This window comes from Enoplosus armatus, chromosome 10 (assembly GCF_043641665.1).
Source record: "Enoplosus armatus isolate fEnoArm2 chromosome 10, fEnoArm2.hap1, whole genome shotgun sequence".
In the NCBI taxonomy this organism is placed as follows: domain Eukaryota; kingdom Metazoa; phylum Chordata; class Actinopteri; order Centrarchiformes; family Enoplosidae; genus Enoplosus; species Enoplosus armatus.
In genome coordinates this window covers 11,987,412-12,006,238 of record NC_092189.1, presented here as the reverse complement: position 1 = coordinate 12,006,238, position 18,827 = coordinate 11,987,412, and the positions used below count along the sequence as shown (strand labels likewise).

At 44.0% G+C, this 18,827-nt stretch overlaps 6 protein-coding genes across 6 annotated transcripts; all 6 read right to left on the bottom strand.

Annotated features, from left to right (window-relative positions):
- Positions 1–185: 185 nt before the first annotated feature.
- On the bottom strand, positions 186–3,127 carry LOC139291797 (protocadherin gamma-A7-like). The gene is made up of 4 exons (XM_070913905.1): positions 3,092–3,127; positions 2,440–2,709; positions 388–1,155; positions 186–221 (listed from the first exon to the last, which is right to left on the bottom strand). Exons 1-4 carry the CDS (start codon positions 3,125–3,127, stop codon positions 186–188), a joined length of 1,110 nt encoding a protein of 369 aa, XP_070770006.1.
- Positions 3,128–3,220: 93 nt separating this feature from the next.
- Positions 3,221–5,771, bottom strand: LOC139291796 (protocadherin gamma-A7-like). The gene is made up of 3 exons (XM_070913903.1): positions 5,461–5,771; positions 3,408–4,176; positions 3,221–3,238 (listed from the first exon to the last, which is right to left on the bottom strand). Exons 1-3 carry the CDS (start codon positions 5,769–5,771, stop codon positions 3,221–3,223), a joined length of 1,098 nt encoding a protein of 365 aa, XP_070770004.1.
- A 226-nt stretch (positions 5,772–5,997) lies between these two features.
- LOC139291795 (protocadherin beta-16-like) lies at positions 5,998–8,833 on the bottom strand. Its single transcript, XM_070913902.1, has 2 exons — positions 6,449–8,833; positions 5,998–6,024 (listed from the first exon to the last, which is right to left on the bottom strand). The coding sequence occupies exons 1-2, from the start codon at positions 8,831–8,833 to the stop codon at positions 5,998–6,000; spliced, it is 2,412 nt and encodes an 803-aa protein (XP_070770003.1).
- Positions 8,834–9,020: 187 nt separating this feature from the next.
- On the bottom strand, positions 9,021–11,953 carry LOC139291794 (protocadherin gamma-A7-like). Its single transcript, XM_070913901.1, has 3 exons — positions 11,625–11,953; positions 9,554–10,337; positions 9,021–9,086 (listed from the first exon to the last, which is right to left on the bottom strand). Exons 1-3 carry the CDS (start codon positions 11,951–11,953, stop codon positions 9,021–9,023), a joined length of 1,179 nt encoding a protein of 392 aa, XP_070770002.1.
- Positions 11,954–12,837: 884 nt separating this feature from the next.
- LOC139291793 (protocadherin gamma-A7-like) lies at positions 12,838–15,240 on the bottom strand. The gene is made up of 3 exons (XM_070913900.1): positions 14,911–15,240; positions 14,578–14,589; positions 12,838–13,611 (listed from the first exon to the last, which is right to left on the bottom strand). Exons 1-3 carry the CDS (start codon positions 15,238–15,240, stop codon positions 12,838–12,840), a joined length of 1,116 nt encoding a protein of 371 aa, XP_070770001.1.
- A 706-nt stretch (positions 15,241–15,946) lies between these two features.
- LOC139291792 (protocadherin beta-16-like) lies at positions 15,947–18,361 on the bottom strand. Its single transcript, XM_070913899.1, has one exon. It carries the CDS (start codon positions 18,359–18,361, stop codon positions 15,947–15,949), a length of 2,415 nt encoding a protein of 804 aa, XP_070770000.1.
- Between the last annotated feature and the right edge of the window lie 466 nt (positions 18,362–18,827).

Here is an 18,827-nt window from a genome sequence, read left to right as displayed (position 1 = left end):
CGGCCCATTGAGTTCAGAAAGCAAAACTGCAGAAACATGTGTTGTGAGATGGGAGAATAGGAAAAGCTCAGAAATGTATTGATAAAGGTTGGAATTAAATTACAATAAGAGTTCCTTCTCAATCCGTATCTTAAATAAAAAAATCTAAATGTATAGAAAACTATTTCAAATGATCTCAACGACATTCAAAGTACGGAGGGTGAACACTGACCATTTTCTATCTGTCACACAGATTAACGCGCATGTAAAAATGCTACATGTTGCTGTCCAAGGTGCTGAAAAATGAAAAGGCCAAACGAAGTCACCAAAACACTAGCGTATTAGAGAAAAATGTTTGGTAATGACAAGTAATAAAGAATGGCTTGTGTGATGTAATACTTTTCTAACCTCTAGAGGAGAGTCTGGTTCGTCCAGGATGCTCTTTTCACTCTGTATCCGCTGCATCGTCCCTGTTGAACTGGGGTCCATTATCAGCACGTTCTGACTACCAGCTCTGCCGAACTTACAGTCACTCTTTCTGGAGTCAGTCGTCCTGCACACCTCGTAGTTGTACACGTGTTGGAGAGTCCCTGTCCCCAAAGTGTCTGAGTAACGTGGTGGATAATATGGAATCACAGGGAGGTTGGAGTGATACAGGACGCGAGACTGTCTCCATCTGTAGATTTTCACCGATATAATAACCACTAAACACGTGATGAAGAGGAAGGAAACTACAGCCAGAGCCAACACTAAGTAAAAAGTCAGGTTGTCGTTGTACTCCTTGTCGTGTGTAAAGTCAGTGAACTCCGACAGCACTTCAGGGAAGCTGTCCGCCACCGCCACGTTAACAATGACTGTAGCTGAACGAGAGGGCTGCCCGTTGTCCTCCACTATAACAGTCAGTCTTTGTTTCACAGCATCTTTATCAGTGACTTGGCGGATAGTTCTTATTTCTCCATTCTGTAAGCCCACTTCAAACAGCGCCCTGTCTGTGGCTTTCTGCAGTTTATAGGAGAGCCAGGCATTCTGTCCAGAGTCCACATCAACAGCCACCACTTTACTGACCAGATAGCCCACATCTGCTGAACGAGGCACCATTTCGGCCACCAGAGAGCCACCTGTCTGGACCGGGTACAGAACCTGAGGGGGGTTGTCGTTCTGGTCCTGGATCATTATCTTCACGGTCACGTTGCTACTGAGTGGAGGGGAGCCTCCATCCTGCGCTTTGACGCGGAACTGGAAGTCTTTGATCTGCTCGTAGTCAAAAGAGCGCACTGCATGGATGACTCCACTATCAGCACTAACGGACACATATGAGGAGACCGGCACTCCGTTAACAGAGGAGTCCTCCAGTATGTAAGAAACACGCGCATTCTGGTTCCAGTCAGCGTCTCTGGCTTTCACTGTGAATATAGAGAGGCCTGGTGTGTTGTTTTCTACAATGTAGGCCTCATATGAGCTCCTCTCAAAGACAGGCGCGTTGTCATTCACGTCAGAGATCTGTAAGGTGAGAGTGACGCTGCTGGAGAGGGAGGGCACTCCCTCATCAGAGCAGGTCACAGTGATATTATACTCAGAGGCTGTCTCTCTGTCTAATTCACCGTCTGTCACGATGCTATATAAACTACTGGATGTTGGTGAAATTGCAAATGGTATATTTTTATTAATTGCACATCGGACCTTCCCGTTTTCTTCAGAATCAGGGTCATTTACACTCATTACAGCTACCACCGTGTTGGAAGGAGAATCTTCTCCTATTGAACTTGATGATGAAATCATATTTATAACGGGACTATTGTCATTAATGTCGCCTACATCAATCACCACTTTGCTTGAATCAGATAAACCGCCTCGGTCAACTGCCTCGATATCAATCTCATATTTTTTGGCTTTTTCATAATCAATAGGCCCATTTAATATAAGATGACCGTCTTCAGTAACGTGGAATAATTTTGAAATGCTCCTCCTGCTATTTCCTATGACGTAGCTAACCTCTCCATTCGAGCCTTTGTCTGCATCGGAGGCACTCACTTTTGTAACGAGTGTTCCCGTGAGGGAGTTTTCTTTTACACTTGCTTTGTAAGTGTTTTGCGTAAAAACAGGAGCGTTATCATTAACGTCTAAAACAGTAATATGGATCTGCATAGTCCCAGATCTCTGCGGCTCTCCTCCATCTGCGGCTGTTAACAACAATGATGCAAACTCCTGTTTCTCTCTGTCCAGAGGTTTCTGTAAAACCATCTCGACCTTTTTACCGCCATCAGACTGACTATGCAATTTAAGCATAAAATTATCATTGGGCTTTAGTGTATAGCTCTGAAGACCATTCAGTCCGATATCAGGGTCTATTGCTTTCTCGAGCATGAACTTAGAGCCGATGACTGCAGACTCGCTTATTTCAAACCTTCTCTCTTCCTTTTCAAATACAGGAGCATTGTCATTAATATCTGTGATTTCGACAGTAATCGGGAATATTTCTATTGGGTTTTCTAAGGCAATCTGAAAATGCAAAGCGCAAGGCGTTGTCTGTCCACAAAGAGCTTCGCGGTCTATTTTCTCTTTGATGATGAGGAGTCCTTTTTCCTTGTTAAGCTGAATGTATTCTGCACTGTCTCCTGTGTGGATGCGAGCTTTACCCGCTTGTAGCCGTCTAACATCTAAACCTAAATCCTGAGCTATGTTACCGACAAAGGAGCCTTTGGCCATTTCCTCGGGAATGGAGTAGCTGACCTGACCGAGCACTGAAGTGAGACAGAGGACCCAGGAAAACAACAGTACTTGCCGTCTCATTGTTCTGTCAAGCTCATTCGTCGAACCAAACAAACGTGTTCTCGTCCCTTTCGCAATCAGCGTTACCGATGTAAATCAAAAAGATGCAGAGGGGTATGTTTAATCAATGACTGACGATGAAATTATTCCAACTTCATATTCCGAGCATGGTGTTTCACCCACCGTCGACTGTGCGTTATGCTTCGGAGCCCTTCTCCCTTGTGAGAGGATAGGGGATGTCCTAGTACATAAATATAAATTCAAACACCAAGACGCTGGTCGACAGCGGCCCACTGAGTTCACAACACGAAACTACACGAGTCAAAGAAAAAAATACTGTTACCTCTGTTGTTACCTCTATGGCCGCCGGATAAACCATCACCCAGCAAATACTGTTGGCACGGTTTTATTGACAATATGATGCCAAATAGCACAATATTTCCCCCGGAATAAATGGCAACAAATATTGGTCCTACACTAAGGTAATCATCTGCAGAGTGAATGAAGGAGAAGAGATTTTAGGTAAAAGAGTAATATAAAGAGAGAGAGAAAGCAAGAGCAGTTTCGCTGACCAAGGGACTGAAACGGCAGGGACTGAAAATGATTGTACTGGAATATAAAATAAAATAGTTTAATTATAATAATTGTAACATTCTAACCTCTAGAGGAGAGTCTGGTTCATCCAGGATGCTCTTTTCACTCTGTATCCGCTGCATCGTCCCTGTTGAACTGGGGTCCATTATCAGCACGTTCTGACTACCAGCTCTGCCGAACTTACAGTCACTCTTTCTGGAGTCAGTCGTCCTGCACACCTCGTAGTTGTACACGTGTTGGAGAGTCCCTGTCCCCAAAGTGTCTGAGTAACGTGGTGGATAATATGGAATCACAGGGAGGTTGGAGTGATACAGGACGCGAGACTGTCTCCATCTGTAGATTTTCACCGATATAATAACCACTAAACACGTGATGAAGAGGAAGGAAACTACAGCCAGAGCCAACACTAAGTAAAAAGTCAGGTTGTCGTTGTACTCCTTGTCGTGCGTAAAGTCAGTGAACTCCGACAGCACTTCAGGGAAGCTGTCCGCCACCGCCACGTTAACAATGACTGTAGCTGAACGAGAGGGCTGCCCGTTGTCCTCCACTATAACAGTCAGTCTTTGTTTCACAGCATCTTTATCAGTGACTTGGCGGATAGTTCTTATTTCTCCATTCTGTAAGCCCACTTCAAACAGCGCCCTGTCTGTGGCTTTCTGCAGTTTATAGGAGAGCCAGGCATTCTGTCCAGAGTCCACATCAACAGCCACCACTTTACTGACCAGATAGCCCACATCTGCTGAACGAGGCACCATTTCGGCCACCAGAGAGCCACCAGTCTGGACCGGGTACAGAACCTGAGGGGGGTTGTCGTTCTGGTCCTGGATCATTATTTTCACGGTCACGTTGCTACTGAGTGGAGGGGAGCCTCCATCCTGCGCTTTGACGCGGAACTGGAAGTCTTTGATCTGCTCGTAGTCAAAAGAGCGCACTGCATGGATGACTCCACTATCAGCACTAACGGACACATATGAGGAGACCGGCACTCCGTTAACAGAGGAGTCCTCCAGTATGTAAGAAACACGCGCATTCTGGTTCCAGTCAGCGTCTCTGGCTTTCACTGTGAATATAGAGAGGCCTGGTGTGTTGTTTTCTACAATGTAGGCCTCATATGAGCTCCTCTCAAAGACAGGCGCGTTGTCATTCACGTCAGAGATCTGTAAGGTGAGAGTGACGCTGCTGGAGAGGGAGGGCACTCCCTCATCAGAACAGGTCACAGTTATATTATACTCAGAGGCTGTCTCTCTGTCTAATTCACTGTCTGTCACTAAACTATAGAAATTATTTGATGTAAATTTAATTTCAAAAGGGATATTTTCATTGATCGCACAGTGGACTTTCCCATTAGTTTCCGAATCAGGGTCATTTACACTCATTAAAGCTATTACTGTTTTGTGGGCTGAATCCTCTGGTACTGAGCCTGATGTTGATATCATATTTACAGAAGGGCTATTGTCATTCACGTCAATTACATCAATTATTATCTTACTGGAATCCGAGAGTCCGCCTTGATCAATCGCCTCTATGTCGATGTGATAATTTTTTTCTGTTTCATAGTCTATTCGACCGTCTAGTATCACATCTCCGTCACTATTAATGTGAAATAACTTTGAAACAGTGTCCATGCTATTCCCGATGACGTAGGTCACCTCTCCATTCGAGCCTTTGTCTGCATCAGAAGCACTGACCTTAGTGACAAGTGTTCCTACTACGGAGTTTTCTGTAATGCTTGCTTTGTAAACGGGTTTACTAAAGACAGGGGCATTGTCGTTTGCATCAAGTACAGTAACATGAATCTGCATTGTTCCAGTCATTTGCGGTTCTCCTCCATCCTCCGCTGTCAATAGTAAAGATATGTGTTCTTCTTTCTCTCGGTCCAGCGGCTTTTGTAGAATCATTTCTACCTTTTTGCTTCCATCAGATTGAGTATGCAGTTTAAGCACAAAATTCTCACTCGGCTTGAGAGTGTATCTCTGAAGACCATTCAGTCCGATATCAGGGTCAATCGCTTTCTCTAGCATGAATTTAGAGCCGATGACTGCCGACTCGCTTATCTCAAACCTCCTCTCCTCCTTTTGGAACACTGGAGCATTGTCATTAATATCGGTTATTTCTACAGTAACTGGGAATAATTCGAGTGGGTTCTCTAACGTGATTTGAAAATGCAAAGCGCAAGGCGTTGTCTGTCTGCAGAGCGCTTCGCGGTCTATTTTTTCTTTAATAAGGAGAACTCCTCTTTCTCGATTCAGCTCGATGTACTGAACACTGTCTCCCGTATAAATACGAGCTTTACCTGTCTTAAGCCGTTTGACATCTAAACCTAAATCTTGTGCTATGTTACCGACCAAAGAGCCTTTTGCCATTTCCTCCGGAATTGAGTAGCTGACCTGCCCGATCACAGAACTGAGGCAGAAGATGGAGATTAACATCAGTACTTGCCGTTTCATTGTTCGGTCCGGTATCTCTTTCGCACCACAGCTACCGTGTTTTATTCCGTTTCACGAGTACGATCCCGTCACATGTAATTTACAAATCGAAGAGAAACATGTTCTTAATCCACACATTTAAAAAGTAGAATTCCAGCTTGAGATGTCCGTGGATAGTATGGTCTGATCTCCGAAGTGTGCATTCTACGTATGTGACTGTGTCTCAGTACTATGCCAGGACGATGACTGAGAGAGTCTGTTACAAAAGCAATTCACAACTGCAACATATTGGGCAACAGCGGCCCGATGAGTTCAAATTGGGAAAGTACACGAGAAAAACAGCAGGAATGCCATGTGAATTCAAATACTATGTTCACAAAAAGGATACGTAAATTACGCAAAGCCTGTCCAACTTGCCAGAATAATAAAAAAAAAGAAAACAAAATTCTCCTATAGGGAGTCATATGAAATGGAAATTAGAGTAATCGATAAAAGAGTCTAATACAGATAGAGAAGAAACATGAGGGGGGAGTGTACAAAAAGGAAGCAATGTGGAACTGTGCTTTCATTGTCGCTTTCCAAGGTGCTGAAATTTTGCCTGACTGACGGCTTTAAACAATCGTATCAGTCCAATACGGCGAGCCAACACTTAAAACAGAAATTAACTTCACATGACCAACCTCTAGAGGAGAGTCTGGTTCATCCAGGATGCTCTTTTCACTCTGTATCCGCTGCATCGTCCCTGTTGAACTGGGGTCCATTATCAGCACGTTCTGACTACCAGCTCTGCCGAACTTACAGTCACTCTTTCTGGAGTCAGTCGTCCTGCACACCTCGTAGTTGTACACGTGTTGGAGAGTCCCTGTCCCCAAAGTGTCTGAGTAACGTGGTGGATAATATGGAATCACAGGGAGGTTGGAGTGATACAGGACGCGAGACTGTCTCCATCTGTAGATTTTCACCGATATAATAACCACTAAACACGTGATGAAGAGGAAGGAAACTACAGCCAGAGCCAACACTAAGTAAAAAGTCAGGTTGTCGTTGTACTCCTTGTCGTGAGTAAAGTCAGTGAACTCCGACAGCACTTCAGGGAAGCTGTCCGCCACCGCCACGTTAACAATGACTGTAGCTGAACGAGAGGGCTGCCCGTTGTCCTCCACTATAACAGTCAGTCTTTGTTTCACAGCATCTTTATCAGTGACTTGGCGGATAGTTCTTATTTCTCCATTTTGTAAGCCCACTTCAAACAGCGCCCTGTCTGTGGCTTTCTGCAGTTTATAGGAGAGCCAGGCATTCTGTCCAGAGTCCACATCAACAGCCACCACTTTACTGACCAGATAGCCCACATCTGCTGAACGAGGCACCATTTCGGCCACCAGAGAGCCACCAGTCTGGACTGGGTACAGAACCTGAGGGGGGTTGTCGTTCTGGTCCTGAATCATTATTTTCACGGTCACGTTGCTACTGAGTGGAGGGGAGCCTCCATCCTGCGCTTTGACGCGGAACTGGAAGTCTTTGATCTGCTCGTAGTCAAAAGAGCGCACTGCATGGATGACTCCACTATCAGCACTAACGGACACATATGAGGAGACCGACACTCCGTTAACAGAGGAGTCCTCCAGTATGTAAGAAACACGCGCATTCTGGTTCCAGTCAGCGTCTCTGGCTTTCACTGTGAATATAGAGAGGCCTGGTGTGTTGTTTTCTACAATGTAGGCCTCATATGAGCTCCTCTCAAAGACAGGCGCGTTGTCATTCACGTCAGAGATCTGTAAGGTGAGAGTGACGCTGCTGGAGAGGGAGGGCACTCCCTCATCAGAGCAGGTCACAGTGATATTATATCTGGACGCGACCTCTCTATCCAAAGCTACCTCTGTAACTAAACTATAAAATCCGTTCATTGTGTTTTGTATTTTAAAAGGAATGTCGTCATTAATAGTACACTTCACCTCTCCACTCCTCTCAGAGTCAGGGTCATTTACGCTTAGCATAGCAATGACAGTATTCTCAGGAGAGTCCTCTAAGATGGTGTCTGATTTAGAGAGCATTTTCAGTTGAGGACTATTATCATTTACATCAATTATATCAATGAGGATCTTACTGGAATCAGACAGTCCTCCATTATCTATAGCCTCGATATCAATCTGTAAGAGCTTCGCTTTTTCATAATCTATTTCACCGATCAAGATAACCTCTCCTGTTTTTCTATCGATCTGAAATAGGTCTGATAATCGACGCTTGCTATTTGAAATTGCGTATGATATTTCTCCATTAGAGCCTCCATCTTTGTCAGATGCACTAACAGTTGTAACACTGGTTCCCCTCGGGGAATTCTCGGTTATTGTTGCCTTGTATACTGACTTAGTGAAAACCGGTGCATTGTCGTTTACATCTAACACGTTAACAGTTATCTGCATTGTACCTGACATACGCGGCTGTCCGCCGTCCAGAGCAGTTAATAATAGAGATATCTTTTCCTGGTGCTCTCGATCAAGAGGCTTCTGTAGAACCATTTCTACCTTTTTACTTCCGTCAGCTTGATTCTCTAATTTCAATGCAAAATTGTTTGTTGGATTAAGCGAATACCCTTGGAGACCATTTTCACCAATGTCAGCATCGATGGCTTTCTCCAACACAAATTTAGACCCAACAACGGCTGACTCGCTGATTTCAAAACGTTTCTCGCTCGATGCAAAGCTGGGAGCGTTGTCGTTAATGTCTGTGATTTCCATTGTGATGCGAAACAATTCCATAGGATTTTCCAAAATCATCTGTAAATGTAAAGCGCAGGGCGTCGTTTCTCCACACAACGTCTCTCTGTCTATTCTCTCTTTGATGACGAGGACACCCCTTTCTCTGTTCAGCTCGATATATTCTGCACTGTCTCCCGAATGAATGCGAGCTCTGCCCGATTTGAGCCTTTTAAAATCCAAACCTAAATCCTGAGCTAAATTACAGACTAATGACCCTTTCTCCATTTCCTCAGGAATGGAGTAGCTGACCTGCCCGAACACCGAGGTGAGAGAGAGAACCAAGATGAACAACAGTACTTGCCGTCTCATTGTTTTGTCGGGGTATTCCAGTGTCGTATTAATAAAACTGTAATCCTTATCAATGTTGTTCAAATTACCGACCGTATCACAAGGAAATGATGAACAAAAAATTACAGCTTCCCATGTCCGTGAGCAGTTTTCCATTTAAACGAGGACAGGCGGGGATTGCCTGTTTTATTGTCTACCATGTCACAATCTAAGAGGGAGGTACAGTTGCCAGCCCTATCGAAGACTGCCACACTCTGGCCAATAGCGGCCCTTTCTGTTCAACACACGAAACAGCAAACGTTGGGGTAAGGGGGATGAGAAATATGGATGCATATGGAAAAGCAAACGTAAATATATTGTTATTATTATGCTATTGTTAAATTATATTAGTATTTGGTTAGTCTCAGTAAGATCTTGGTTTATGTCTGTGATATTTCAGGTTTACCAAAATAAGGGCTCGAAGTAAAACATTAGTAATAGTATCATCTAATAGTTTAGTGAATAAATGAAATTATCCTTATTGGTTGGAAGTCCAATAAGGATGAAATCACACTGCGAAGATCAAAACCTAGAACTTTAAATACAAAACTTCTATTGAGTACTGAAGCTCTGTGCCACCAAAATAAATAATAACAGGTTTTGTGTCAGACGTGATAAAAAAGATAAAAGTCAGTTAGCAAACACACAACGATGCCATGACTTCAAAAGTTTAAGTATTCAATGCAAGCATGGTAGTCTAACCTCTAGAGGAGAGTCTGGTTCGTCCAGGATGCTCTTTTCACTCTGTATCCGCTGCATCGTCCCTGTTGAACTGGGGTCCATTATCAGCACGTTCTGACTACCAGCTCTGCCGAACTTACAGTCACTCTTTCTGGAGTCAGTCGTCCTGCACACCTCGTAGTTGTACACGTGTTGGAGAGTCCCTGTCCCCAAAGTGTCTGAGTAACGTGGTGGATAATATGGAATCACAGGGAGGTTGGAGTGATACAGGACGCGAGACTGTCTCCATCTGTAGATTTTCACCGATATAATAACCACTAAACACGTGATGAAGAGGAAGGAAACTACAGCCAGAGCCAACACTAAGTAAAAAGTCAGGTTGTCGTTGTACTCCTTGTCGTGTGTAAAGTCAGTGAACTCCGACAGCACTTCAGGGAAGCTGTCCGCCACCGCCACGTTAACAATGACTGTAGCTGAACGAGAGGGCTGCCCGTTGTCCTCCACTATAACAGTCAGTCTTTGTTTCACAGCATCTTTATCAGTGACTTGGCGGATAGTTCTTATTTCTCCATTCTGTAAGCCCACTTCAAACAGCGCCCTGTCTGTGGCTTTCTGCAGTTTATAGGAGAGCCAGGCATTCTGTCCAGAGTCCACATCAACAGCCACCACTTTACTGACCAGATAGCCCACATCTGCGGAACGAGGCACCATTTCGGCCACCAGAGAGCCACCAGTCTGGACCGGGTACAGAACCTGAGGGGGGTTGTCGTTCTGGTCCTGGATCATTATTTTCACGGTCACGTTGCTACTGAGTGGAGGGGAGCCTCCATCCTGCGCCTTGACGCGGAACTGGAAGTCTTTGATCTGCTCGTAGTCAAAAGAGCGCACTGCATGGATGACTCCACTATCAGCACTAACGGACACATATGAGGAGACCGGCACTCCGTTAACAGAGGAGTCCTCCAGTATGTAAGAAACACGCGCATTCTGGTTCCAGTCAGCGTCTCTGGCTTTCACTGTGAATATAGAGAGGCCTGGTGTGTTGTTTTCTACAATGTAGGCCTCATATGAGCTCCTCTCAAAGACAGGCGCGTTGTCATTCACGTCAGAGATCTGTAAGGTGAGAGTGACGCTGCTGGAGAGGGAGGGCACTCCCTCATCAGAGCAGGTCACAGTGATATTATACTCAGAGGCTGTCTCTCTGTCTAATTCACTGTCTGTCACTAAACTATAGAAATTATTTGATGTCGACTTTATAGTCAAAGGGGTGTGATCGTTGATAAAACAGTGAACTTTACCGTTTTCATTTGAATCTGGGTCTTGAACGTTCATCATCGCTACAACAGTGTTCAGTTTAGAGTGTTCAGAAATCATGTTTGATTTTGACATTACGTTAATCGTTGGTTTGTTGTCGTTCATATCCACCACTTCAACTATGACTTTACATGAATCTGTAAGTCCACCATCATCACTTGCACGTATATTAACGTGGTAATTCCGTGCATTTTCATAATCAATATTTCCAACCAATCTAATTTCACCGCTCTCTTCGTTTATGTGAAACAGCGCATGGGCTTGATCTAAACTGTTTGTAATTGAGTATTTTATTCTACCATTCGTTCCATAATCTGCATCTGACGCAGTAACGCTTGTGACAACCGTCCCTTCTGGGGCATTTTCAAAAATAGTGGCTGTGTAGGTGGACTGTGTAAAAACAGGTGCATTATCATTTGCATCTAACACCGTGATGAAAATCCGAATTGTTCCTGACATTTGCGGGTCTCCTCCATCAAAAGCTGTCAAAACTAAAGATTTCAACTCTTCCTTTTCTCTGTCGAGAGGCTTCTGTAAAACCATTTCAGCTTTTTCTGTTCCATCACCCTGACTGTCTCGCTTCAGTACAAAATTATCGGCAGGTTTAAGCTCGTATTTCTGAAGACCGTTTTTACCGACATCGAGATCTATTGCTCTATCCAATACAAATTTTGCTCCAATTACAGCAGATTCGCTGATTTTAAAACTGACTTCATTTTTTTCGAAGGTGGGAGGGTTGTCATTTACATCTGTAATCTCGACAGTGATACTGTAGAACTCCATGGGATTCTCCAAAATGATCTGGAAATGTAAAGCACAAGGCGTAGTCTGTCTGCAAATCGCTTCTCTGTCTATTCTGTCTTTGATAAGGAGGACTCCTCGTTCTTTATTTAGGTCGATGTATCCCGCACTGTCTCCTGTGTAAACGCGAGCTTTACCTGATTTCAGTCGTTTAATGTCTAAACCCAAATCCTGAGCAATATTACCGACTAAAGAGCCACTCGGCATTTCCTCGGGGATAGAGTAGCTGACTTGGCCGAGCACTGAAACGAGATGAAGGACCAAGGAAAACAACAGTACTTGCCGTCTCATTGTTCTGTCCGACATTTTCCTCACGAAATTTATAAAGACGAATTATGCTCCACAACGACCGGATCTTTATGGCCCATTACATTTTAAGAAAAACATCAAAGGGTGTCAATCCATAGTCGTCCACATCGATGAAAAAAAGAGTTTCTGCACTGTCGTCTTTTACGTGTATACGCCGACGTTGTAACCCTGTGTCTGTCTTTCTCTCTGTGATACCATAAAGCTGGGGGAGGCTTGTCTTCAAATCTACCGTAAAACATCAACACACTGGCCAACAGCGGCCCTAAGAGTACAGAGCAATGAACTACAGAAAATGTCAGGAGAAAAAAACACTGTACACGAGAGAATGCAGATCTGTACCAGGAGAAAAGGCCAATAAATTGATAAAAGGCATGGAAAACTGGATAATGGAGGGCATACTTTGGTTTGAAACGTTATTCATACATTTCGTTATTACACAATGGAAAGGAAATACTATAAAACAAGTTTTATATATGGACGAAGAGTTCAATTTACACCGACAGGTTAAAAGTCAAATACTTGTAAACTCTTACATGTTACGTGATAGATAGATAGATAGATAGATAGATAGATCATAGGTCCATCGTCAGCAGAACGATAAAATGTAAGCTATTGTTAGTCATAAAAAATATATTAAGTATCAGTCTGTCAATCCATGCATCATGTAACAATTTCAGAAAAACACTGGCCTGAACTCACACGCGCCCACACAATAACGCTTGCAAACAAAAACACACTCGCCACTGACAACTGCATTAAGCAACAAGTCCAGGGTGACACATGTGCCTCTGTCCATGGTCCTGATTACAGACTAGCGATGAATGCCGCCTGATAAGGAATTCATTAGTGACCGAGAACATGCAAAACGGGTACAACTGAAATTACCCCACATGACCAACCTCTAGAGGAGAGTCTGGTTCATCCAGGATGCTCTTTTCACTCTGGATCCGCTGCATCGTCCCTGTTGAACTGGGGTCCATTATCAGCACGTTCTGACTACCAGCTCTGCCGAACTTACAGTCACTCTTTCTGGAGTCAGTCGTCCTGCACACCTCGTAGTTGTACACGTGTTGGAGAGTCCCTGTCCCCAAAGTGTCTGAGTAACGTGGTGGATAATATGGAATCACAGGGAGGTTGGAGTGATACAGGACGCGAGACTGTCTCCATCTGTAGATTTTCACCGATATAATAACCACTAAACACGTGATGAAGAGGAAGGAAACTACAGCCAGAGCCAACACTAAGTAAAAAGTCAGGTTGTCGTTGTACTCCTTGTCGTGTGTAAAGTCAGTGAACTCCGACAGCACTTCAGGGAAGCTGTCCGCCACCGCCACGTTAACAATGACTGTAGCTGAACGAGAGGGCTGCCCGTTGTCCTCCACTATAACAGTCAGTCTTTGTTTCACAGCATCTTTATCAGTGACTTGGCGGATAGTTCTTATTTCTCCATTCTGTAAGCCCACTTCAAACAGCGCCCTGTCTGTGGCTTTCTGCAGTTTATAGGAGAGCCAGGCATTCTGTCCAGAGTCCACATCAACAGCCACCACTTTACTGACCAGATAGCCCACATCTGCGGAACGAGGCACCATTTCGGCCACCAGAGAGCCACCAGTCTGGACTGGGTACAGAACCTGAGGGGGGTTGTCGTTCTGGTCCTGGATCATTATTTTCACGGTCACGTTGCTACTGAGTGGAGGGGAGCCTCCATCCTGCGCCTTGACGCGGAACTGGAAGTCTTTGATCTGCTCGTAGTCAAAAGAGCGCACTGCATGGATGACTCCACTATCAGCACTAACGGACACATATGAGGAGACCGGCACTCCGTTAACAGAGGAGTCCTCCAGTATGTAAGAAACACGCGCATTCTGGTTCCAGTCAGCGTCTCTGGCTTTCACTGTGAATATAGAGAGGCCTGGTGTGTTGTTTTCTACAATGTAGGCCTCATATGAGCTCCTCTCAAAGACAGGCGCGTTGTCATTCACGTCAGAGATCTGTAAGGTGAGAGTGACGCTGCTGGAGAGGGAGGGCACTCCCTCATCAGAGCAGGTCACAGTGATATTGTATTGAGAAGCGATCTCTCTGTCTAAAGCGACCTCTGTAACTAAAGTATAAAATCCATTTAATGTAGTTTGTATTTTGAAGGGAATGTTACCGTCTATATTACATTCTACCTCTCCATTGTTCTCTGAATCTGGATCATTTACACTTAACATGGCTATAACAGTGTCTGGAGGTGAGTCTTCTAATATGGACTCTGATTTAGAAACAGTGTTCATGTAAGGACTATTGTCATTAATATCAATAACATCAACTATTACTTTAGTGGAATCAGAGAGTCCACCGCTGTCTACAACTTCAATATCCATTTGATACATTTTTGCCTTTTCATAATCTATTTCACCTATTAGTATAATTTCACCAGTTTTTGAATCAATCTTAAAGAGTTCAGATATAAGGCGTTTGCTGGTAGATATCAGATATGATACTTCTCCGTTCGAGCCGATGTCTTTATCAGATGCACTCACAGTCGTTACGCTGGTGCCTTTGGGAGAATTTTCTCGAACTTTTGCTCTATACAGCGGTTTAGCGAATGTAGGTGCGTTATCATTCGCATCTAATACATTGACAAATATCTGCATTGTCCCTGACATCTGCGGCTCTCCTCCATCTACAGCAGTCAATAACAGTGAAATATATTCCTGCTGCTCTCGATCTAGAGGCTTCTGTAGAACCATCTCTACCTTTTTGCTCCCGTCTGCCTGATTTTCTAGTTTCAATACAAAGTTATGTTTTGGGGCAAGTGAGTATTGTTGTAAGCCATTCATCCCAATGTCGGAATCAATTGCTTTCTCTAAAATGAATTTCGATCCTATCACAGCAGACTCGCTAATTTCGAAGCGTTTTTCCGCATTTGTAAAACTGGGGGTGTTATCGTTTATGTCGGTAATCTCCACTGTTACACGAAACAATTCCATTGGATTTTCCAGAATTAACTGGAAATGTAAAGCACAAGGCGTCGTCTCTCCACATAAAGCCTCTCTGTCGATCCTCTCTTGGATGAGGAGGACTCCCCTTTCTTTATTCAGCCCGATGTATTCCACACTGGCTCCTGTATAGACACGAGCTTTGCCTGATTTTAGCCTTTTAAGATCTAAACCCAAATCATTAGCTATGTTGCCAACTACAGAGCCTTTCGTCATTTCTTCGGGGATGGAATAGCTGACCTGCCCGAGCACGTAGCTGAGACATAGGACCGAGAGAAACAACAGTACTTGCCGTCTCATTGTTCTGGCCGAAGTCGTTTCCTGCACCATTAAAACAAAAGCATTCCCAATGCAGCCGATGCGAAGAAAGGTAACAAAGAAAAATAGTCCTCAAATCAAAATAGCCAGCAAAACAACAAATCCAGTGATACCAGTCCTCACAGGACTCCGTACGAGCACGAACTGTGTATTCTCTCTTTCTACTATTATGTCCAACGTATCGACACGAAGGGGCAGGACACAGACAGAAAAAAATAACATCTAGTTAAGTCTCAACACGTTTGCCAACAGCGACCCTTTGAGTTGAAAATACAAATTACAACAAGTAATATCAGAGAGAAGCAGTTTAGTGCAAAGTGACACTGGTAATCAGGTGGAACTAAAACCAGAAAACATTCGGCCATTCATTTAGTATACTGATGTTTCCCAAAATACATACTTTGATAATATTGTGCTCAAGTGGTTTAGTAACATATTTGAATAGTGTAATTACAAAAGCATTGTTTCTGAATTGTAGTCTGAGTGAATAGAAGGAATGATAGACGAAAAACAAAAACAAAACACATGGCTATATTTACTGGAGTTAGCAGTGTCGCTGTCCATGGTGCTGAATGGGAACGCTGTAGCTTTACCTAAACCTCTTAGGCATTTATATATGGTCTTCCTTATGAAATTAATGTACCAGCATCATGACTTTGATTTGCATAAAAATTAAACAATGTGAGAGTTACAGTTTTCTGACCTCTAGAGGAGAGTCTGGTTCGTCCAGGATGCTCTTTTCACTCTGGATCCGCTGCATCGTCCCTGTTGAACTGGGGTCCATTATCAGCACGTTCTGACTACCAGCTCTGCCGAACTTACAGTCACTCTTTCTGGAGTCAGTCGTCCTGCACACCTCGTAGTTGTACACGTGTTGGAGAGTCCCTGTCCCCAAAGTGTCTGAGTAACGTGGTGGATAACATGGAATCACAGGGAGGTTGGAGTGATACAGGACGCGAGACTGTCTCCATCTGTAGATTTTCACCGATATAATAACCACTAAACACGTGATGAAGAGGAAGGAAACTACAGCCAGAGCCAACACTAAGTAAAAAGTCAGGTTGTCGTTGTACTCCTTGTCGTGTGTAAAGTCAGTGAACTCCGACAGCACTTCAGGGAAGCTGTCCGCCACCGCCACGTTAACAATGACTGTAGCTGAACGAGAGGGCTGCCCGTTGTCCTCCACTATAACAGTCAGTCTTTGTTTCACAGCATCTTTATCAGTGACTTGGCGGATAGTTCTTATTTCTCCATTCTGTAAGCCCACTTCAAACAGCGCCCTGTCTGTGGCTTTCTGCAGTTTATAGGAGAGCCAGGCATTCTGTCCAGAGTCCACATCAACAGCCACCACTTTACTGACCAGATAGCCCACATCTGCTGAACGAGGCACCATTTCGGCCACCAGAGAGCCACCAGTCTGGACTGGGTACAGAACCTGAGGGGGGTTGTCGTTCTGGTCCTGGATCATTATTTTCACGGTCACGTTGCTACTGAGTGGAGGGGAGCCTCCATCCTGCGCTTTGACGCGGAACTGGAAGTCTTTGATCTGCTCGTAGTCAAAAGAGCGCACTGCATGGATGACTCCACTATCAGCACTAACGGACACATATGAGGAGACCGGCACTCCGTTAACAGAGGAGTCCTCCAGTATGTAAGAAACACGCGCATTCTGGTTCCAGTCAGCGTCTCTGGCTTTCACTGTGAATATAGAGAGGCCTGGTGTGTTGTTTTCTACAATGTAGGCCTCATATGAGCTCCTCTCAAAGACAGGCGCGTTGTCATTCACGTCAGAGATCTGTAAGGTGAGAGTGACGCTGCTGGAGAGGGAGGGCACTCCCTCATCAGAGCAGGTCACAGTGATATTATACTCAGAGGCTGTCTCTCTGTCTAATTCACTGTCTGTCACAAGGCTAAAGAATTTCTTCGACGTTGTTTTCATCAGAAACGGCATCTGTTCTTGAATATTACATGCAACTTTGCCATTTTCTCCAGAGTCAGGATCTTCAACGTTAAATATAGTTACCACAGTTCCTGGCCGAGAATTTTCTGATATTGAATTAGTTTTAGACATGATATTGATAGACGGGTGATTATCGTTCGTATCGGTCACCTCAACAATAATCTTGCACGAATCTGTTAGTCCTCCATCATCACTAGCCTGTACGTGTATTTCATAGTGCTGTGCCTTTTCATAATCCAGGTTTCCAGATAAAGATACGACACCATTTTCTTCGTCGATTTGAAACATAGCAGGAACATCATCCAACGTGTTTGTTATTGAAAACGACACTTTTCCATTTGAACCTTGATCTGCATCTACAGCACTAACGATACTCAAAACTGTGCCCTTTGGAGCAGTCTCCATTATAGTAACCTTATATACTTCCTGCGTAAATACTGGGGCATTGTCATTGACGTCTAGCACTGAAATTTCTATTCGCATTGTTCCCGACAGCTGAGGATCCCCACCGTCAATTGCTGTGAGAGATAAAGAGAGGTGCTCTTGCGCCTCTCTGTCCAGATGTTTCTGTAAAATCATCTCCACCTTTTTACCCCCATCTTGCTGATTCTGGAGCTTTAAATGAAAGTTGTCTGTAGGTTTTAGCGAATAACTCTGCAATCCGTTCACACCGACATCTAGATCCATAGCTCTTTCTAGCACAAATTTGGCTCCAATCACAGCCGACTCACTAATCCTAAATTTCATCTCATCCTTTTTGAAGCTGGGTGCATTATCGTTAATATCATTGATTTCGACGGTAACTGTGTAGAATTCAATCGGGTCTTCTAGTGTTATTTGAAGATGTAAAGCGCAAGGTGTTGTCTGTCCACAGAGCGCCTCTCTGTCGATTCTCTCTTTCACAAGTAGGACTCCTCTGTCTTTATTCAGCCCGATGTATTCTGCATTATCCCCTGTATATATGCGAGCTTTACCTGCCTTCAATCTTTTCACGTCTAAGCCTAAATCCTGCGCTATGTTACCAACTAGAGAACCTTTTGACATTTCCTCGGGAATAGAGTAGGTGACCTGCCCGAACACTGAGCTGAGGGAAAAGATCGAGACAAACAACAGTACTTGCCGTCTCATTGTTCTGTCCGACATTTTCTCTTCGACAGATACTGTAGATGTAAAATGTAAAGCGATAATCCAAAACGTTAAGGTCCCTCTATTACAAAGTGGTCCAAAGGAAGATTGATTATATTCGGGTTTCTTGAATCCGAAATAAATGAATGGCAGCGCGGAAATCTCCCTGTTTCTGCAACGAGGCTTGTGTGCTGTATGTGTGCCTCTTTCTCTGTCTAAAGTAACAAATGATGGGGGTAGGCTCTACATTGGCCAACAGCGGCCCTGAGAGTCCAAACACTTGCACTGCAGAATAATTCACTGTGCAGAAGGAGATTCAATATGAAGAAACCACTACGAATTTTAGTCATTACAAAATAAATCGAACAACACCTTACTTTTGGAAAAAAAATTATATATAACTGCCAAATACATTGGGAGTTCAGTTGTTAAGTATGTACTTTCTTCAATCAAGAATGTAGTCATTTTAGAACAAAGAATAAAT

Coding starts and splice junctions, on each gene's coding strand:
- LOC139291797 (XM_070913905.1), bottom strand. CDS start 3,127: ATGGTTTATCCGGCGGCCATAGAGGTAACAACAGAG. Junction 2,710..3,091: donor CCATAGAGGTAACAACAGAG/GTAACAGTATTT, acceptor GTGCTCGGTCAG/GTCAGCTACTCCATTCCCGA. Junction 1,156..2,439: donor TAGAAATATTCCCGATTACT/GTCGAAATCACA, acceptor GTGACCGTGAAG/ATAATGATCCAGGACCAGAA.
- LOC139291795 (XM_070913902.1), bottom strand. CDS start 8,833: ATGAGACGGCAAGTACTGTTGTTCATCTTGGTTCTCTCTCTCACCTCG. Junction 6,025..6,448: donor AACCAGACTCTCCTCTAGAG/GTTGGTCATGTG, acceptor CTTTTGTAACAG/ACTCTCTCAGTCATCGTCCT.
- LOC139291793 (XM_070913900.1), bottom strand. CDS start 15,240: ATGAGACGGCAAGTACTGTTGTTTCTCTCGGTCCTATGTCTCAGCTAC.
- LOC139291792 (XM_070913899.1), bottom strand. CDS start 18,361: ATGTCGGACAGAACAATGAGACGGCAAGTACTGTTGTTTGTCTCGATC.
- LOC139291796 (XM_070913903.1), bottom strand. CDS start 5,771: ATGTTAATCTCCATCTTCTGCCTCAGTTCTGTGATCGGGCAGGTCAGC. Junction 4,177..5,460: donor CTCGAATTATTCCCAGTTAC/TGTAGAAATAAC, acceptor CGTGACCGTGAA/AATAATGATCCAGGACCAGA.
- LOC139291794 (XM_070913901.1), bottom strand. CDS start 11,953: ATGTCGGACAGAACAATGAGACGGCAAGTACTGTTGTTTTCCTTGGTC. Junction 10,338..11,624: donor ATTTTGGAGAATCCCATGGA/GTTCTACAGTAT, acceptor TCCACTCAGTAG/CAACGTGACCGTGAAAATAA. Junction 9,087..9,553: donor AACCAGACTCTCCTCTAGAG/GTTAGACTACCA, acceptor TGTGTTGAACAG/AAAGGGCCGCTATTGGCCAG.